The sequence below is a fragment of the Zootoca vivipara genome, chromosome 7, assembly GCF_963506605.1.
Source record: "Zootoca vivipara chromosome 7, rZooViv1.1, whole genome shotgun sequence".
NCBI lineage: Eukaryota > Metazoa > Chordata > Lepidosauria > Squamata > Lacertidae > Zootoca > Zootoca vivipara.
The window spans coordinates 26478421-26496705 of record NC_083282.1 but is presented as its reverse complement, the minus strand read 5'-3'; the positions used below and the strand labels follow the sequence as shown (position 1 = coordinate 26496705).

Sequence of the window (18285 nt, the reverse complement as noted above, 5' to 3'; positions counted from 1 at the left end):
AAAGTGAAATATTATTTCCTTTGCTCTCGGGGAAATTATGAAGTGCTCGCTGAAGATCTTTCATGCACGACAGATGTCTTACAGTTCAGCTTTAAAAAAGGACATGACCCAGCCACACAAAGTTTAAGATGAACATGTTAGGTCCATTCGCTCCAATGGGAGGGTTAAGGGCATGTTTAACTATTTCCCATTTAATGGGATGTAAAGAGGCTTAGCTTTGGGACTGGGCTCAAAGTGAGCACATACCTTTGGACCGGGGAATCCCTGAAATCCCATCAAACCATGATCTCCAGGTTGCCCCTGGAATATTAGCAGATAGGAAGATTAATATATGAAATTGCACCCGAATGGTACTAAGAACTGTTTTACAAACAACAGGCGGTACATACAGCATGCCCCTTGAGGCCAGGATCTCCCGGGGGGCCTTGATCGCCTTGGGTCCCAGGATGACCTCTTTTACCTTGCTTTCCTAGATGACCCCGAAGCCCTTGTTCACCCTGAAATAAGACGGAAAGCACCCATTCATTATTAGTCTTATACAGGAGAAGCATATGGTGCCTCGGAATTTCTTCATGAAGAAATCATAGATAATGATTGCTGATGCAGAATTCACCCTGATTCTGAGGTTCAGCGATTAAGGGATTCTTTCAAAAACTGTGCTTAGGATCTGAATAAGACATAGCCTGATCTTGGTAATGGTGGTAGACATCTGTTGTTGTTTGTGTTATGTCATTAATTTTGGCCCTTGTTTTCTGTTGAATTTTGAAGGGGGGGGGGAAAGCAAAAAAATATCAGCTAATTTGGACTGAATGGTGAGACTTCTTGCATTGCGTGTTCATTAGGGTGATGACTTTTTCATTTTTTTCCTCAAAAATTATTTCCTGTAGCACAAATGGATGAACTTTTGCCTATTCATGACTAAGATGAGGTATATTCCATTAAAATATTTTAAAAGGTCACGCACAAACCATTTTTAATTTTTTTGCATGCCATTTTACCATTTCATAAAATTGTATTAACAATTCTATATATATTTCATATCTAATTTGGACACAACACCACATTCCACAATGGGGAGTGTTTTTAGCAACATAGGGTATACAAATGTCACACCTGCGTGATGTAAAAGCCCCTTTTTGGGACCTCAAAACTCAGCCAGCAGACCCTGCCGGGCATGCAGGGAAAAGAACCTACAGGAGAGGTAGCAAAACTTCGTCCTCTAGCGGCATCTATACTGTTACTGCAGCTAAAAAAAGCTTCCTTGTGTGTTTGATGACCCTATATAATGTTGTATATATGTGACTCTAAAGCTTGGGTTCACAGGGCCGGCTCTAGGTAGAGTCCTGGTGGTGCGGGGCGTCAGGGCGCCGGGCCGGTAGGCAGGCCGCTGCGCGGAAGCCATGCTGTGCCCTGCGAGGACGAGGGCGCCGGAGTGATCTCCGCCCCTAAGCGCCAGGGCACGCGACCTGCTTGAGAGTGCCCTGTGGGTTCAGTTTTATATATGCTTACAGTGACTTCAAAAATGGTCAAAAAACTGATAAATATTTTTTTTAAAAATCATTTTGTGCATGAGAGATTTTTTAATCAAATCTCTTTGAAAGTAAGATTTTATCTAATCTTCAATGAAAGCTCATTAAATTATGATACAGGGAAATGAGGTTGTAAAAAAGCCATCACCCTAGTGTTCATAGAAGGAAAGCTAATGCTGCTGAAATAAAATAAACCTGGCAGAAGAACACCTTTCAAACCTGGCAGAAGAACACCCTAATACCCACTCCACCAGGCATGTAAACTGAGTAAGAATATTCCTTCCCACCAACCACCAACCACCCCCCCCCCGGATCTTTACTGCTAGAGGGGGGTTGGGATATGGTGGAATCGGCACACCTTCAGCCTGGGGAGCTGGGTGGGTTTCACTGCTGCAGAGACCCTTATTGTGCCAGCCAGATGGGAAACAAACACTGTTGGGTCTTCTGCCACTGATGGAAGCCAGCAAAGAACCCTGATATGGGGCATTTCAGGGTGGGGAGGAGCAGTGGTGCAATTGAGTCCAAAAGATCCAAAGTTGCATTGATTTCCCCAAGCAGGGAGTTAGGGTTACTCTGCTGTTTTAATGTGCTCCCAGCTGGCAATATAGCAACCAATAAAGTGACAACCCTACATTCCTCCACGGTACTGTATTAACAAATGCAATTATAACGACAGTTACAATTACCCCCTCCCCTCCCCAGCAGTTCGCTTTAAGTTTGATTCACTTATCATGAAAACAGAAAGCAGTCTCTTTTAAGGCAATTAGTACAAACTAATTGGCCTTCCTTTTGGTACAGAGAGTAGGCTGTGCCTATCTTTCTTTCCAAACCGCTGGGAAATTAAATGCGCTCTCTCTCTCTCTCTCTCTCTCTCTCTCTCTCTCTCTCTCTCTCTCTCTCTCTCTCTCTCTCTCTTTTTACCCTTTCAAAAAGCCTTGTCTTGCTCCTGAAGTAAATTCAGAGAGATAGCACAATTTGCACTGGGGCTGAAGAAATGTCTGTACCACTCCTAGACTAATTAGGGCTTTCAAATTTCACGGGTCTCCCTTGTGATCCTATAAAATGCTAGTGTGAACTGCGAAAGTTTGTAAAGAGCCTATAAATAAATAAATAAATAAATAAATAAATAAATAAATGGGGAGCCCTATAAGAAAAAACCCTTTTGTTTTACGGCATGCTTACATACATTCATTTTCAGAGAGGGAAGGAGTGTACTTCCACATTACCAGGTGCATAAGCTTTGGTACAAGCTGCAATTCTGCCTTTGATATTACTTCCGAATGAGCGGGCAGAAGGATTTCAAACACAGTGCCAGCCGGCTTGAGAAGCTCCCCATTCGAAGTACCTTTAGTCCTGGTGGTCCAGTGTTTCCTGGCATACCTGGTAACCCCTTTGGTCCCTGAGTTCCAGGATATCCTGCCAGTCCAGCTAGTCCCACGCTTCCTCTGTTACCCTTGACAAGCAAGTTATACATAGTCACATCAACCACTGGCTCCATTTGTTTTGAGCAATATGCCAAATACATGCTTTTGTTTCTTCAAAGTAGCCATGCTCATTACACACAACATCGTACATCTACCTGCATGCACACTCTTACACAACATCAGTACAATGATGGCACCTATAAATTGTTATCTAAATAATTATGGTATTCTATTATTATTATTATTATTATTATTATTATTATTATTATTAATTACCCCACCCATCTAGCTGGGTTTCTCCAGCCACTCTGGGCAGCTCCCAACAGATTATTAAAAACATAATAAAACATCAAACATTAAAAACTTCCCTAAACAGAGCTGCCTTCAGATGTTTTCTATAAGTCAGAGAGTTGTTTATTTCCTTGACATCTGATGGGAGGGCGTTCCACAGGGCAGGCGCCACTACCGAGAAGGCCCTCTGCCTGGTTCCCTGCAACCTCACTTCTTGCAGTGAGGGAACCGCCAGAAGGCTGGAGGTACTCCTTCAGCTATACTGGGCCGAGGCCGTTTAGGACTTTAAGGGTCAGCACCAACACTTTGAATTGTGCTCAGAAATGTGATTAAATGATGGTGATATTAACAACACTATTTAAAATGAGGACATGCTATCTATTGAAAAACATTGTTACGTAGAAGTTAACTTTTAACATTTCATAAATAAGCACTAATTTCGCCACCCCCTAATGACTTAGGGAAATAAGGCCCTAGATCAAAGCAGACTAGGGTGATCAGGTGTAAAACTGGTCAGGGTTACTGCAGCCATAGAAAGTGTTGTTTCAACAGGTGTATCCCACCCTGGTATCTGTGTTGATGAAAGGTGGGTTGCAAATATGCAGGAATATGCAGCTGTCCCGTACGGGGATTAAACCTGCAGCCTTGACATTATCAGCACCATGCTCTAACCAGCTGAGCTATCCAGGTGTTGTGAAGCTACAGAAGCTCTGTGTCTTTTGCACCTTACCGCTCTAAAACAGATTGGGGCCCCTGGAACTGATTTTCTATTGCAGAAAAAAAAAGGCACTAAGGTTGTGCAGAAAGGTGGCCAAATCTGATCAATATGTTCACATTGCAGTATGTGAGATACTTCTGCTTAGTTGGGCCTACACCACAACGGCACGGAACAAGAACCATACTGGCAAACAAATGATGTAGCTACTTCTCAAACAGGAGGAAATTATGGAATTCTCTTCTTCCATATGGTTCTTGCTTACAGGTGTTTATGATGCACTGAGAATATTTAAAGACTTTTTCATGTGGAAAACAACCATGCAAGTACTACTCACAGGAAGGCCCTGTTGTCCAGGTAAGCCAGCCTTTCCAGGATTCCCAGGAATGCCCTCTGGTCCAGGATAGCCTTGTACACCCTTCTGACCCAAAGGACCGGATATACCCTGAAATAAATTTGAGATGTATTAGGACAGCCCTGAACAGCACACTATTTGCAACTAAGCTATGCTAAACATGATTTTACACAATTTTTTAAAAAGTACAGTTATATACCTCGAGAAAGTTACTTAAGTTTGAGAGCAGACAACTTTAATTTGTTTTTAGATATGCTTCCTCTCTGGAATGGATGGAGACACTTTATATTCTGGATTTTCCTTCTTTTGTTTTAAGGAAATAATACTGGCTAATGCCTTTTTTTTTTAATCAGTAGGACTGCTAAAGTGCAACACCTTGCAACATCAACTACAACCACTCTTTCCATCCAGGCCATTCAGCTTCTACAGCAGAAGAACAAACATGTTGTACACAACCATGCAACTATGGAAAAAATCAGAAAAGAGGAAAGATCTATATTAGAGGACTTTCCCAGGGGGGGGGGGAATACATGAAAATGTGCCAGGGAGATCCCACCCACCCCCGTCCCACTTGTGGGTTTCATTACAAATTACCATTGAAATCTTAGGGCTTCCTTTTGTATCTAGGAACAGGTTCATGCTTTAAAGCACCGTGTCCAAGCATGCTACTTTTTTTTGGCCCTAGTGCTTTCCCTGCACTTTACCACTGAATCAGAGCAAACAGCAAATTGGGAAAACCCTAACTGCCATTTGTTCCGATTCAGTGATAAAGAGTGGGCTTTCACAGGAAGAAATGCAGGGGCAGGCAGGGAAAAAAGCGACCAGCCCTTTGTAGGCATGCCTAGGACTACAGCAGAGACTTTATGAAGTGTGGCTTTATTAGACCGCAATCCCAAACAAACTAACTAGGCAGGAATCCCCATTAAGTAAACATGCTGTAAGGGCACTGTGTTGCCTCCTCACGAGTAACGCACTCCAAACTCTGTGACTGGTTCTTACAGAGTTTTATTATATACATATGTACAAGATAGAGCGATAATGACCATGACTGTCTAGTCCGAGTCAGAATCCGGAAGTGGCGCGCGTCTAGATTGGCACCAACAAAGGAACTTGGGAGCCCTCAGCTTCCGCTTCTGCTCCCGAGTTTACCCCCCCCCTGTGCTCCTGGGGTGAAGGGGCGGGGACGTGTCCCCCCCCTGAACTGCTCGACTGTGGAACAGGTTCTCTGGTCTCTGACACTTCTCCCTCCACAGCGCTCAGGTCTGACACTTCAGACCTTCCCCACTGCTCCTGTGAGCCATCAGCATCCCCCAAGCTCTCCTCCGCTGCAAGAGCCTCAACACCACCTTCTGAGCAACACTCTGAAGCAGCAGCGTCTTGGAGCCCTTGCACCATCCCTCTGGGCTCCCTGCTGGTCCCTGCTGGTCCCCTGACACATGCACAGAACTGAGATATAAAGGTGAAATATACACATGGTACAATTTAAACCATTTTTTCTACTTTGCATGTTAGTGAATATAACTCCATCTGATTAGCTGTTTTTCATCACTACATGTCACTGCCGCCTTCTTCTTCTTCTTCTTCTTCTTCTTCTTCTTCTTCTTCTTCTTCTTCTTCTTCTTCTTCTTCTTCTTCTTCTTCTTCTTCTTCTTCTTCTTCTCCTCCTCCTCCTCCTCCTCCTCCTCCTCCTCCTCCTCCTTTCTATACCCCACCCATCTGATTGGGTTTCCCCAGCCACTCTGGGTGACTTCCAGCACATATAAAAACATAATAAAATGTCAAACATTTAAAACTTCCCAATACAGGGATACTTGCATTTGCGGTGGGTACCTGATACCTGAAATCTAGTGTGTGATTAATAAAACATTTTGCTTACTTACAGACATCCCAGGTTTCCCAGCTTGACCGCTCATTCCTTTTTTCCCAGCAGGACCCTAGAAATTTCAAAACATGTGTTCACTGACAAAGCCAATGAAACATAAAAGCAGTATAGAAGCTAGGAGCATATTTATTATCTAGCACTGGGGTCAAAGAACACAAGAATCACTTCAGTTTCAGGGGAATCTAAGATCATAAACCGGCTGGATATTCTTTCTACTTGAGTACAAAATCTGTCAAAACACCGCATTCATTCACAAAAGCACATTATCATTTCCCCGAGGTTATTCTGTTTCAGCAATATGTCGTTTATGACAGAGCATGAATGGGCCGGACAGAATTACACCCACTTTGCTTTTTGTTTTTAAAAAATGTCCCCTATTTATGGGGTTTGCGGTATTTCATATTAATAAATGAAACATCCCTGGAGTACTTTAAACTTTTAACTGCTCTATATTAGCCCAAGAATAGATTGTGCCCCAGCCAGAATACATACTGCTTCCGTGCTTAAGACTGTGTAAAATACAGCAGTTCTGTGTAATACAAGCCAGGAAAACTGGTTTAATCTCTGCTTACTAACCAGGGCCGAAACCATGGTTCATTCAGTCTGAACCAGGACAATGTCATTTTACTTAACGATCATTAATTTCTACAGCAGCGTCTTTGTTATAAATGTAAGCTATATTATTATGCATCATTGTCCTTAGAATCACAGCTGCTGCCTGCCCGACGTTAAAATTGCAATATCCATAAACAGAAGATAAAGCACGCTGGGCTGGGTCACACAATCTCATTTCTCAATCTGTGTATATTTATTTTTTTGGGGGGGACAGGATTATACACATGTCCCTCCCTGCTTTGGAGGTAATGCTAAACCCCAGTGCATTCTAGGGACAAACCTAGGTAAGCCTCACGGCTGTGAGTTTACAAGTTTCTGCTTCCATTTTTGACTGGCCACAGTTTGTAGGGTCATCTGAATCCAACAAACTGTGGTTAATATTAACTAGGGTTTGATGGAACAAGCCAACTTTAAAACCAGAGTTTAAGAAAATGATTTGTTTCAATAAAACCCTGCAATAGTTAACTCTAGGTTAAACGCAAATCTGCAGTTATTTTTTAACAAAGAAGCAAATGCTCCTATCTCTTCTTCATGGCTGCACTGATGAGAGGAGGGAGGAATTTGCAAGGTTTGCTGAACTAATAGTTTATAAACTACGAAACTTGCTTCCACAGGAGGCAGGGATGTCAACCAACCTAGACGGCTTTAAAAAAAGGATTAGACAAGTTCATGGAGGAGAAGTCTATCAATGGCTATAAGCCATAGTTGGAGGAACTAACGCTTCTGAATACCAGTTACTGGAAAGTGCTCGGGACTCGTTTGCAGGTTTCCCATTGGCCACTGTGAGAACAGTGTGCTGGACTAGATGGGCTATTGGCCAGATCAAACAGGCTCTTATGAACATTGGCTATGAACCCTCCTACGCAATTTTACATTTGTTACCAATTTGGAGTCCATGTAAAAGAAAAGCAGTTCACTTATTATTTGGATTGCTGCTCTACATGATGCATTTTGCAGAACTTAGCAGCACAGAATGGTTCAAGTTATGGACACAGGTTTAACTGCAGTCTTAAGATGTGCATTTTTCATTAGGCTTCTGGTTGTTAAAACTATTTTTAGGAATAAACTCTGATATAAAATTTCAGCCTAAGGGACATCATAGGAAGTTTGAAAGAAGTCCAAAGAGGCTGTGGATTTGGGGTTCTATATTATGCACACCCTGCCAAAGCAGCTTGTGATCACAGTGTAGGCTTTATAGAAATACTGAAATATGCAAGTTAATAAAATGTGGTTTTGCTTTGAGTCACAGATTATCACATACCCTTCAGAAAACAACTTTATTGCAGCAAGACTTGGTGGAAAGTGGAAGTATGAAGGTGCAATGGGGGATATTAAAAGCTGTTCCTTATGTAATCCTTTAAAAACATATTAAAAGTCACTCTGTGGCAGAGCAGAGCATTTCTTTGGCAGCTTTCACTGTAGCCTCAATTCAAAGTATTATCCAGAAGTGGAACATTTATACTTGGCGCTCTGGAACTTGCCCAATACACATTACGCCAAACATGTATGTGCTGTGCCTTCTTTACAAATGAGTCCAAATGCATTTGTACCATGGCCAGAATCCAGAGAGCTCCTATGGATCTCGTGCATGCTCAGTGGGGTAGAAAACTCCCCGTGCCCAAGAGTAGCAGCCCCCAAATGCCACACCTCTGCTCTTGAAATTGACCTTATTTCCAAATGTGCTGGAGGGCAGAGGAGGGGGGGGGGGAACTGCTGGTTAAAAACTAGACAAGGCAAAAGTTCTGCAAAGGTATGCAGAGTTTGTTGTGTGGTTCTTTTGATGATGCCCTTTATCAGCCCAAATGCTCATCCAGTTCTTGCTTCCTGAGTTTACTTTTAAAGTCACAAAATAAAAGGATTCAAGGATTAAAGTCGCAAAATAAAAGGATCCCCCCCCCCCCGGGAAGAAGCATATTTTCACTCACACACACACACACACACACACACACACACACACACACACACACACACAAATAGAGAATGGTTAAAAATATCTGCAGAGATGAAGCCAGAAAGGCAACTGTCCATAAATGCTGCTGCCCAATGTATCACTGATTTCAGCACTTAAGATCTTCATCTGCTTATTTTCTAACAGGTTCATTCTAGGAACTGCCTCTCAAGATATCACACCACAATGAAAATTAAGCTCCCTGCACTTGAGATAAACACCTGGAGTTCTTGTTCCTAGATCCTAGATCCCTGCAGGTTGCCACTGTTTGCTGAAAAGTGCAGCAGGTATCACCTAATGCAGGGATTGGGAAAAGCTGGAGTCTTGATGACCGCAGGTTCCTCTTCCCAGACATAATGAGATATGCAAAGCTAATTGCAACATCTTGCCCAAGGCTTTTTCACCAACAGTGGCCGAAGTGTTGCCTCTGAAAACTCAAAGGTGCCTCTTTCAAAGTGCCTTTTTTATGTAAAATTAGACAGATGGGGTTAAGGAAAAGGACTTTCCAGCAAATGGCACTCTCATTATGAATCATAGCTGCCAAGTCTCCCGCGAAACCCCCGTTTTTAAAGCCGTTTCCCGCTGTCATCCCGAATGGCGAAATATCCAATAATTCCCCCGTATTTCTTTCGGTGCCACTCTGCCCATGTCTGGGCACTGGAAATTGGGCAGCGCCTGCGCCGGATGTTGCTTCTACACATGTCTGGACATGAGTAGAAGCAACTTCCGGTGCCGGCGCTGCTGATCCCGTATTTTTCTAACAGGGACTTGGCAGCTATGTTATGAATACATATCCCACTTTCAGAGTAGCTTCAGCAACATATTATAAATCTTTTATAGTTAATGGGTTCTGGAGACAGAAACAAGCTAACAAAACAAGCAGGCTTATAAATGAAACTGCTGGTCTGTCTAGTGTTGCAAAGCTCTAATTTCAAGTATCACAAAAAAGTGTCTTGCTCTTTTCTACCTACTTGAGATCCTTTCTCTCCTTTTAGTCCTGGTTCACCACGTTCACCTGGCTCACCCTTTGGGAAAAAAAAAGCAATATGAATAAAGCCTAGAAGACGTCAAGGCAAACAGAAAAAGGAACAGGGATTTCCCACCTGGTTAACAAATATAGAAGCACAATTCGTTTTGTTATATTTATCAAACACAAAGTCAACCTACTTCACAAGAGACTTACTGGTGGCCCTTGTTGTCCAATAGCACCTCTAAGTCCTGGAAGCCCTGTGTGACCCTAGAAATAGGAAGTGCAACATATTATTGGGCAGGTAACTAATACTATCAGTTTCTGGTAAGAGGACAAGCCTGAGAGGAGCCAAGGTGTACTCCAACATGTTTGTTTCAATGTATTTCAATATATTAATCACCTTATTGGAACTTGGTCTTCAATATATATTCCATCTCCCCAGATGTTGTGGACTACCACTCCCATAATCCCTGACCACCGGCCATGCTGGCTGGGGATTATGTGAGCTGTTGTCCATAGCATTTGAAGGGGACCACATTAGGTACCCCAGATACACCCCATTCAACCTGTTTTGTCCTAAAGCATCTATCGCAACATATTGCATTAATCTAGTAATGCTTTGCTCCACCTATTGGTTCATAGCCTGGTAAATTTCTCCCCTGCCTTCTATACAACCACTTGTTCATCCATCTGGCTTTTGCCATTGGAAAAATGCTCACATGCCTTTATGAGTCCATATTTCTGGTCTGTATCTGCACTACCCCTACACCATATCCAAGTCTTAAAGCCATGCTACTGCCCACAATCCCAAGGGGTTGTTGTCAGATAGCATTTGGCCCAGGCTTCAATCCTATTCATCTGTTCTGGCTCCTGCCCAACATATACAGGCAGAGGCTCTAACCTGAAAGTAAGAAAGGGATCTCTATTCAGACAAGTAGCAGTACAGAGTCAGCAGCAAACAAAGAGGTTCAGGATCAGGGCAAGGCGGTTAGAACTGAATGGAAGCAACACAGATGTCCCAACAAGTTTTAACCCCATTCATCCGTCCAGTTCCCAAATCTTTACCCAGTTTTCCAGTGGTGACCCTGATACAGTTGAACCTGAATTCTGATTAGCTTATAGTATCAGATCCTGTCCATCATTTCTTTGGCAGTAGTCAACTCTAGTCCTGTCTTTTGCAATATCACTTACACTGTAATTCTATTCATATCTAGACTGAACAAAGATTCTTAGAGTTTAACGGAATTTACTCCTCGGTAAGTTAGTATAATGTTGGTGATATTGTACTTAACATGCATTAACATGTACAAAAGAGTGATTTCCCCCCCTATTGCTGTTTTAAAATAAACTACAGAGTACATCCCATATAAATACAAATGAAAGCAGGATTCTACCTTGTAACCTAAATCACCAGGTTCTCCTCTCTCTCCACGTTCACCAATAGGGCCCTAGAGAAATAACCACAAGAAGTCCAGGTGGTTTAAAATTTCTTTGAAATATGGCTGCTATAGAATAAATAAAAAATAACAAATCGGAACTTAAATTCAAAAGAAACTTTGGGCAGGCCAGGGGAGCGGGAAGAGAGAGAAGAGAGAAAAAGAAAGGAAAAGGAAAGGAAAGTAAACATAGTCAATACAATAAATGATGTCTAAAATTATTTGAACTATGGCTAGTTGAGGTTTTGAATCACATATATGTTAAACAAAAAACAAACTAACCGAAAATGTAGGTTTGCTCTTCCTCATATGTCAGAAAATTTCAAGACATTAGCACTAATCCTACTTTAGTTATTGATAAGAATATTTTAAAACTGCAAACTCACTAAAAAAATAACATTCTGTGTACAATAAATTATCAAAATGCCACAAAATTACAAAATCATAAAATGCAAAACCGATTATCATCATGGAATCAGATTAATTCTCTAAAAACAAAGGCAAAGCAAAATTGTTTTGAGCAAGCGATGAGACAGAATTGTAGGCACCTGCCTGGTTTCTATAGCAACAGTGTTTTAAATTACTGGTACTGGTGCTACTACGCTAAAAAATCTTTGTCAGACTTAGCATTTATACAGAAGTTCGAACCCTCTAAAATGCTTCGTTTAACATTACCTTTGGGTCAAACTAGATGAGATACTAAAAGTGTTAAAAACTATGTTTTACTTTGAAAATAGGTCCGATTCTCATCAGAACTGTGACTGGCGAGGAAAACATTAAACCTCATCTCCCTGTGCCCTGCTATCTCTGTGAACCCCCACCCCTGCCCTCACACCCCTATTATTAAATGTCTGACAAACCCTGGCACAGTTTCTAATTACACATTTAGTGCCACTTCTAGTTTAACCCCTTGGTACCCCTTACGTTTGCTGCTTTCCAAAAAACAAACAAATATGCAATTGCCGGTACCAATGAAAAAGCTGGAACCTGTACAAATCCAAACATAGGTATTTCAAAGCAACTACACCAATTCCACACAATCTTTGCACAACATGAGTGTAGTCTCTGGAGGGAACTGTATAATTTTGGGGAACACTTTCAATTCTGAATCACATATATAGTTTTCTGGATAAAGAAAGACCTACTGGTTCACCTATGGGCCCAGGTGGTCCCAGCACTGTGCTATCTTCCCCCGGGTAACCCTGTAATAGAGACAAATCAATGGTTTATTGGCAATGAAGCCTCAGGGTATTGTTAGTAAACTATGCATGAAAAATCGAAATATACTTTGCTTCAGGATGAGAACAGAAATCGTGTTCTGGCAGCGCAGAGGCAGCAGGAGGCGCAATTAGCTAAAGTGGTTCTTCAGGTTACAAACAGTTTCAGGTTAAGAATGGACCTCCAGAACGAATTAAATTCTTAACCAGAGGTACCACTGTAATCTTTTGCCCAACGTGCAGCTCGAACCCACAGCCCTGAGATTAAGAGCCTCATGCTCTACCGACTGAGCTATCCCTGATTTTTACAGATTCTTATTTTAAAACTCTGAGCGAACAATATTGTGTGATGAGAAACCTCTGAATATTATGAATGAAATGACTTGGGTTGGGTTGCACACATTTATGCCAAAGCATAAATCCTCAGGTTTGTTTTACAGCATAGATGCACTGATCCTCAGCCATTCTGCGTGACTGAAGATATTGTGCTGGGAGCAGGGCTCGTGCTGATTTTTCTAATTTCTGGGTTAGTGGAGTTTGTAACCTGAAGTGTTTGTAACCCGAGGTACCACTGTACTGCGTTGCAGGGGGTTGGACGAGACAACCCTAATGGTGCTTTCCAACTCTACAATTCTAAGTGGATGGTGGGGGAATGTGTAAAATATATGCTTATTTTGTGAGCCTCCGAGACTTCTAGCCAACAGCAACAACCTCTGTCAACTACAGTATTTGCTACCACTTGTTACTCTTCATACCTTCTCTCCTTTGGCTCCTGGTGGGCCAGGAGCTCCTGGCTGACCCTGGTGACCCTAGGAAAAGAAACAATTGAACATAAATGTCATGCTGTGTGTGCAATATGTTTGCATTGTTGTGTAGTCAATATGCTGTCAAAGCTGACATGTCAGGCAAACAGGATAGTTGGACAATTGAAGACAATAGACCACAACATTTGGGAACAGAAACCAACAGTTTTCAACAGGCCTGGATTCAGTTTTAGTTACCACATGTGTTTTCTGGTCTTGTTGGGATTGATGAAGGATGACTTTTGATCCGTGGTGGAAGAAAGGTGAGATATATATGTGTTTTTGATTTGTTTTTAAATCCCAACAAGAAGTCAATAAAATCTCACATGCGTTTGTCAGTTTGTCTTTTTGATAATTTTCTTGAAAAATGGAAGTTTCCCAACAACAAATAAATAAAATGGAGCTATCTAATGTGTGTGTGTGTGTGTATCAGTTTGATTTTTTAAAATATAATTTTCTTGAAAAATGAAAATTCGATGGTTAATTTAAACTGCATTTTTTTTTAAAGAGAGAGTTAAGTATAGCTGTGGGAAGAATGGCAGCTTTCAATAGGCTTCGTTCAGAATGGCCATCTTGAAGCAGACAAGGGACAAATGGGCAGAGCAATCCGCACACATGCCTTGATGCCAGGCTGCATGTGCGACTTATGTGGCGGTGTACCGTGTTTCCCCCTTTTTAAGACGTAGCCATAATATAAGACATAGCAGGATTTCTAAGCAGTTGCGCGATATAAGCCATAACCCGAAAATAAGACATAGTGATAGACCCTTCCCCCCTCCCGCCAGCCAACTCCCCCCCATAAAAATCTCTCCCCATTTTACTGTCGCTCCAAAGACACGTATTTCTTTTAAAAGCTTGTAAAAATGCACCGTAGAGCCGTTCCTGCAGCCTCGTGATTCCCCCTCCCGTTTCTGTAAGCATTTTTTAAAATACCTGTAAAAGGATTCCAAAATATATTTTTTTTAGCTAGGCTGTGTGAGCTCTGCTTGCTTGGTGAAGAGGAGAAAAGTGGCATTTGCGGTGGGGAGAAGATGAAAGCACGAGGGAAAAAAGAGGGGCGATTGAAGACGCTGCCTTCCCCTTTAGGGAGAGACTCTGTGTGCGCGTCTCTCTCTCTCCCCCCCCCGCCTCTCTCTCTCTCTCTCTCTCTCACACACACACACACAGCCCACCTCTCGCTTCCCCCCACCTTTCCCCCTTTTAATAGCCTTTTAAAAAGTGAGGATTCTTTTTTCTTTCTATTGCTTGTCTGTAGAGCTTCCCCTTTAAGGATTTGTACCGGTACCGGGATCGCTGCCGGTGGCGCAGTCCTTGCCTTGGGGATTAAGGACTTTCCCCTTCTCGCTGTTTAGGAGCTGCTAAACACTGCCCTACACCCTACACAAAAGTTAACATTTTGTGGGTAAGAGAAACACGGACGGGTTGTTAGGACCAGCAGATTATCTCACCCGGCTTTCTGCTGGCTCAATTGCTACTTAATTGCTACCATTTACCATCTTAATTGCTGCTCAGCTGGCTTCTTTGTTTTCTGCAGTATCTCAGCCGGTAGCCTCTTTGCTATCAGTGCTACAAAGTGCTACATTGTTGGAACTTTCGCTCTTAAGTCTTGGGCAGTTGGCTGGCTGGTAGAGATCCTTATTTGCTTTAGTATAGGCTACTGCTACGACTGCATCACACAGATAGATTCCATTATACTGTACTGGTTTAAATTTAAGAAGCTCCAGTGTAGCAGATTGCTATTAAGTGAGTCCCCACCTGGGAGGGGAGAGAGAGAGAGCAGCCCTTCGGAGGAGCTCCTTCCCTCCCTCACGAACATCCCAGGGCCGGGGAGAGAGGGCTGGGCCAGCGATGCACACACCTCCCTTCCCTCAGACTCCCTCTCATGGAGCTTGGTGGTGGCTGTTGCCCGTCATTTTCTTTCAGTCAAGAGTCCTGCCCCGCAGGGAGACAGGGAGCAAGAGGGGCACTGCTCCTGATGTAATAAAAATACCGGTAAGACATTCCCTGAAAATAAGCCACCCAGTGTTTTTTTGAGGAAAAAAAGTTATAAGACGGTGTCTTAAAATGTGGGAAAGACGGTAGTTCTGTCCAGCTCTCCTGGCTAAGCTGGCCTCCTGCCAATGGTAACCAACCTCTCCTTTCTGACTAATGAATGGGTGGGCGAGTGGCCCCCACCAGCGGGATACAGCAAAGCACCCAAATTGGGGGGGGGGTGTATAAGATTTTTTGCACAAGTCAATGGGCCATAACAAATGTAGCGCAATGTACACAGATGGCAGCCAACAAACTCAACAGAAAGTACAGACAGACATTCAGGAAGTGCATCCTACCCCGTAACCTGGAATTCCTGGCTCTCCTGCAGATCCCATTGGCCCTAAATGTCCCTGTATGTATAAACAGCAGTAAACACATTTTAATTTCTAATTAGTTAAGCTCTCAATCGACGTTGCACTTCTGATCAGAGAAACACAAAGGGCATAATCCCAACCCAAGTTAAGCAGATATAAATCCCGTTGATTTCAAATTGTGAGAGTCAAACACATAAAAAAGGTAAACTAACTTAAATATGTAAATAGTGGCTGGCTCATGCCCAATGATTTTTTTCTTTTAATGTAGTAATATTTATACAACCAAATGCCCCGGGAACCCAAGTGTTTGAAGGTGTAGGATATACATTTAAGAAGTTAATAAATCATATGATTAAAAAAATGCAAGCACGAGGTCTGATGTTGTTCTCTTCTGAAAACCACCTAAAAAGGTATAAGCATGCACATTCTAACTACTTTTTTAAATAAAAAAACCCCACCCACACAGCCTAGCAGGGAATCAGAATAAACGCAGCTTAGATTAAAGTCTACCTTCAGCATATTTGAACCAGAAATAAATCTTTTAGATAAAAATAATGCTGTAAGCAACACTAATGTCTCACAACAAATGAAACTGATCTGTAGAAAACACAACTTGAAAAAAGAGACAATGCATGTATTTTTGTAATTGACGAGATCTTTAATAAAAATATATTTATAAAATAAAATAAAAATAATGAAAACACATATAATATAGGTATAAATAATTGGTGAAAGTAGATGCAAATTGCTTCTTTGAATGCACCATTTCAGAATATATCTCTGCAAATAGGTATAGCACAATGTTGTTGTTGTTTAAAAAAGGCACATGCATTAAAAAAAAACCCCACCCAAAGCCTATACCCTAATGAACTAAAAATATAGGCAGACAAGCTCTATATAAGAGTTTAGATAAACAAATGAACAGAGAGTCAGTGTGGCATGGTGGAGCAGGAAGATCAAGGTTCAAATTCCCACTCAGCCATTAAACCGACTGGGGGTCCTTCAGCCAGTCACATTCTCTGTCTCTTCTCTCAGTCTAACCTATTTTACAGGGTTGTAGTGAAGGTAATAGGGAGAACAACTGTATACCAACCATTGGGCCTCTAGTTCCTCTTGAACCCTTTGGACCAATTTCTCCAGGCTGCCCACGGTCACCTGTGGTGCCAATCTCTCCTGGGGGGCCATGCTGTCCCTTTCCCCCCTTTTGGGGAGGTTAGGAGTCAAAGATAAGACAATACAAGATGTTATTCCAAATGCAAACCGCACTGGAGAGCCAAGCAAGACTCCCAGCATCCTGCTAACATTCTGTTTCAAAACTGTTTGTTTACGACCTGTCCATTATTAATGAATAAATGCTAGGCCCTCAATTAATACAAATACATGACAGAAGAACAAAGATGAATTACCTTTTTTCCTGGGCGGCCCCTTTGACCTAGATTTCCTGGAGCTCCTTCGGGCCCCTGAAATATTTGTTATGAAGGAAGAGAGCTTTGAGAACATGTTTAAACTTTGGTGTGAACTGCATAATCTTAGCAAGGTCTTATAACATTCAGCATGAGGGTTATGGGAAACTCTTATTAAACATTAGTGTGACTGTTCTATTTTGGAGAAGAGTGATACAATACTGGTGATTTTTATCAAGCCAGTGAAAATGCCACAAAAATCTAACATTTCTGGACAGAAAACAACAGCTGGAGACTAAAATAAATTTTGTGCTCAAGCCAAACACTTCATTTAGTAGGGAACTATATTCAATCAGGGAAGGACTAAAGAATGTCAGATTCAGGCCAGAGAAGCATCACCAGTGAAAGTAGATGTATTTGCATTACTACAGTTCCTGACTGTAAGATCAAACCTATCCATTCTTAAGGAAATCAGCCCTGAGTGCTCACTGGAAGGACAGATCCTGAAGCTGAGGCTCCAATACTTTGGCCACCTCATGAGAAGAGAAGACTCCCTGGAAAAGACCCTGATGTTGGGAAAGATTGAGGGCACAAGGAGAAGGGGATGACAGAGGACGAGATGGTTGGGCAGTGTTCTCGAAGCTACCAACATGAGTTTGACCAAACTGCGGGAAGCAGTGGAAGACAGGAGTGCCTGGCATGCTCTGGTCCATGGGGTCACGAAGAGTCGGACACGACTAAACAACAACACAGTCCTCACTAGGCTTCGACAAGGGAGATAGTAGCCAGCTAGGGATCAAGCCCACTGGGGCAGACACATGTCCGGTCTTCAAGTTTTCCTCCTAAGCAATACAGGACATGTTCAATCACCCCTACAAGTTCTTGATCGGGAAAGCTTTTGGGAAACAACAATATATTCTGGATTTGCATTGGCATGGTGCAAATCAAAGGCTCAGGAACCACCACAACTGAAGCAATATGCAGTCCACTAATACTAAATTTATTATGTAGCCACCGTCCCCATATTCCTGGTGTTTTGCAAGAGCAAAGAGGTCAACAAGTGTCCTCTCACTGAGCAAGTTAGCGCTCCCCTTTTATGTGGCAGTCAGGGATAAAAGCCCCAGCTACCAATTGGCACAATGGAAGAGAACTTTCCCCTCTGGTCCTTAAAACTCTCCTTCTCTTTGTCCCATCCAGCTCTTTCAAACACCTTCCATGGCACCAACATGCACCTATATTAAATGTAGGAGGAAATTAGGGTTGCTATATTTCAAAAAGTTGTTGAGTTTTTTTTGGAGGAAGGAACAGGCTAAGTTGTTCAGCTTTTTTTGCAAAATATCCAAAAAAGA

At 42.2% G+C, this 18285-nt stretch overlaps 1 protein-coding gene across 1 annotated transcript in view; it reads right to left on the bottom strand.

Moving 5' to 3' along the window:
- The window catches only part of COL24A1 (collagen type XXIV alpha 1 chain), a 161600-nt gene that overhangs the window by 18749 nt on the left and 124566 nt on the right, over positions 1-18285 (bottom strand). The window contains exons 38-50 of the mRNA XM_035123684.2: positions 16940-16993; positions 16627-16734; positions 15516-15569; positions 13138-13191; positions 12311-12367; positions 11124-11177; positions 9943-9996; positions 9731-9784; positions 6195-6248; positions 4297-4404; positions 2875-2982; positions 390-497; positions 247-300 (exon numbers count right to left, since the gene is read on the bottom strand). Of these exons, the coding sequence (XP_034979575.2) occupies positions 247-300; positions 390-497; positions 2875-2982; positions 4297-4404; positions 6195-6248; positions 9731-9784; positions 9943-9996; positions 11124-11177; positions 12311-12367; positions 13138-13191; positions 15516-15569; positions 16627-16734; positions 16940-16993 (921 nt within the window). The remainder of the gene's footprint in view (positions 1-246; positions 301-389; positions 498-2874; positions 2983-4296; positions 4405-6194; positions 6249-9730; positions 9785-9942; positions 9997-11123; positions 11178-12310; positions 12368-13137; positions 13192-15515; positions 15570-16626; positions 16735-16939; positions 16994-18285) is intronic.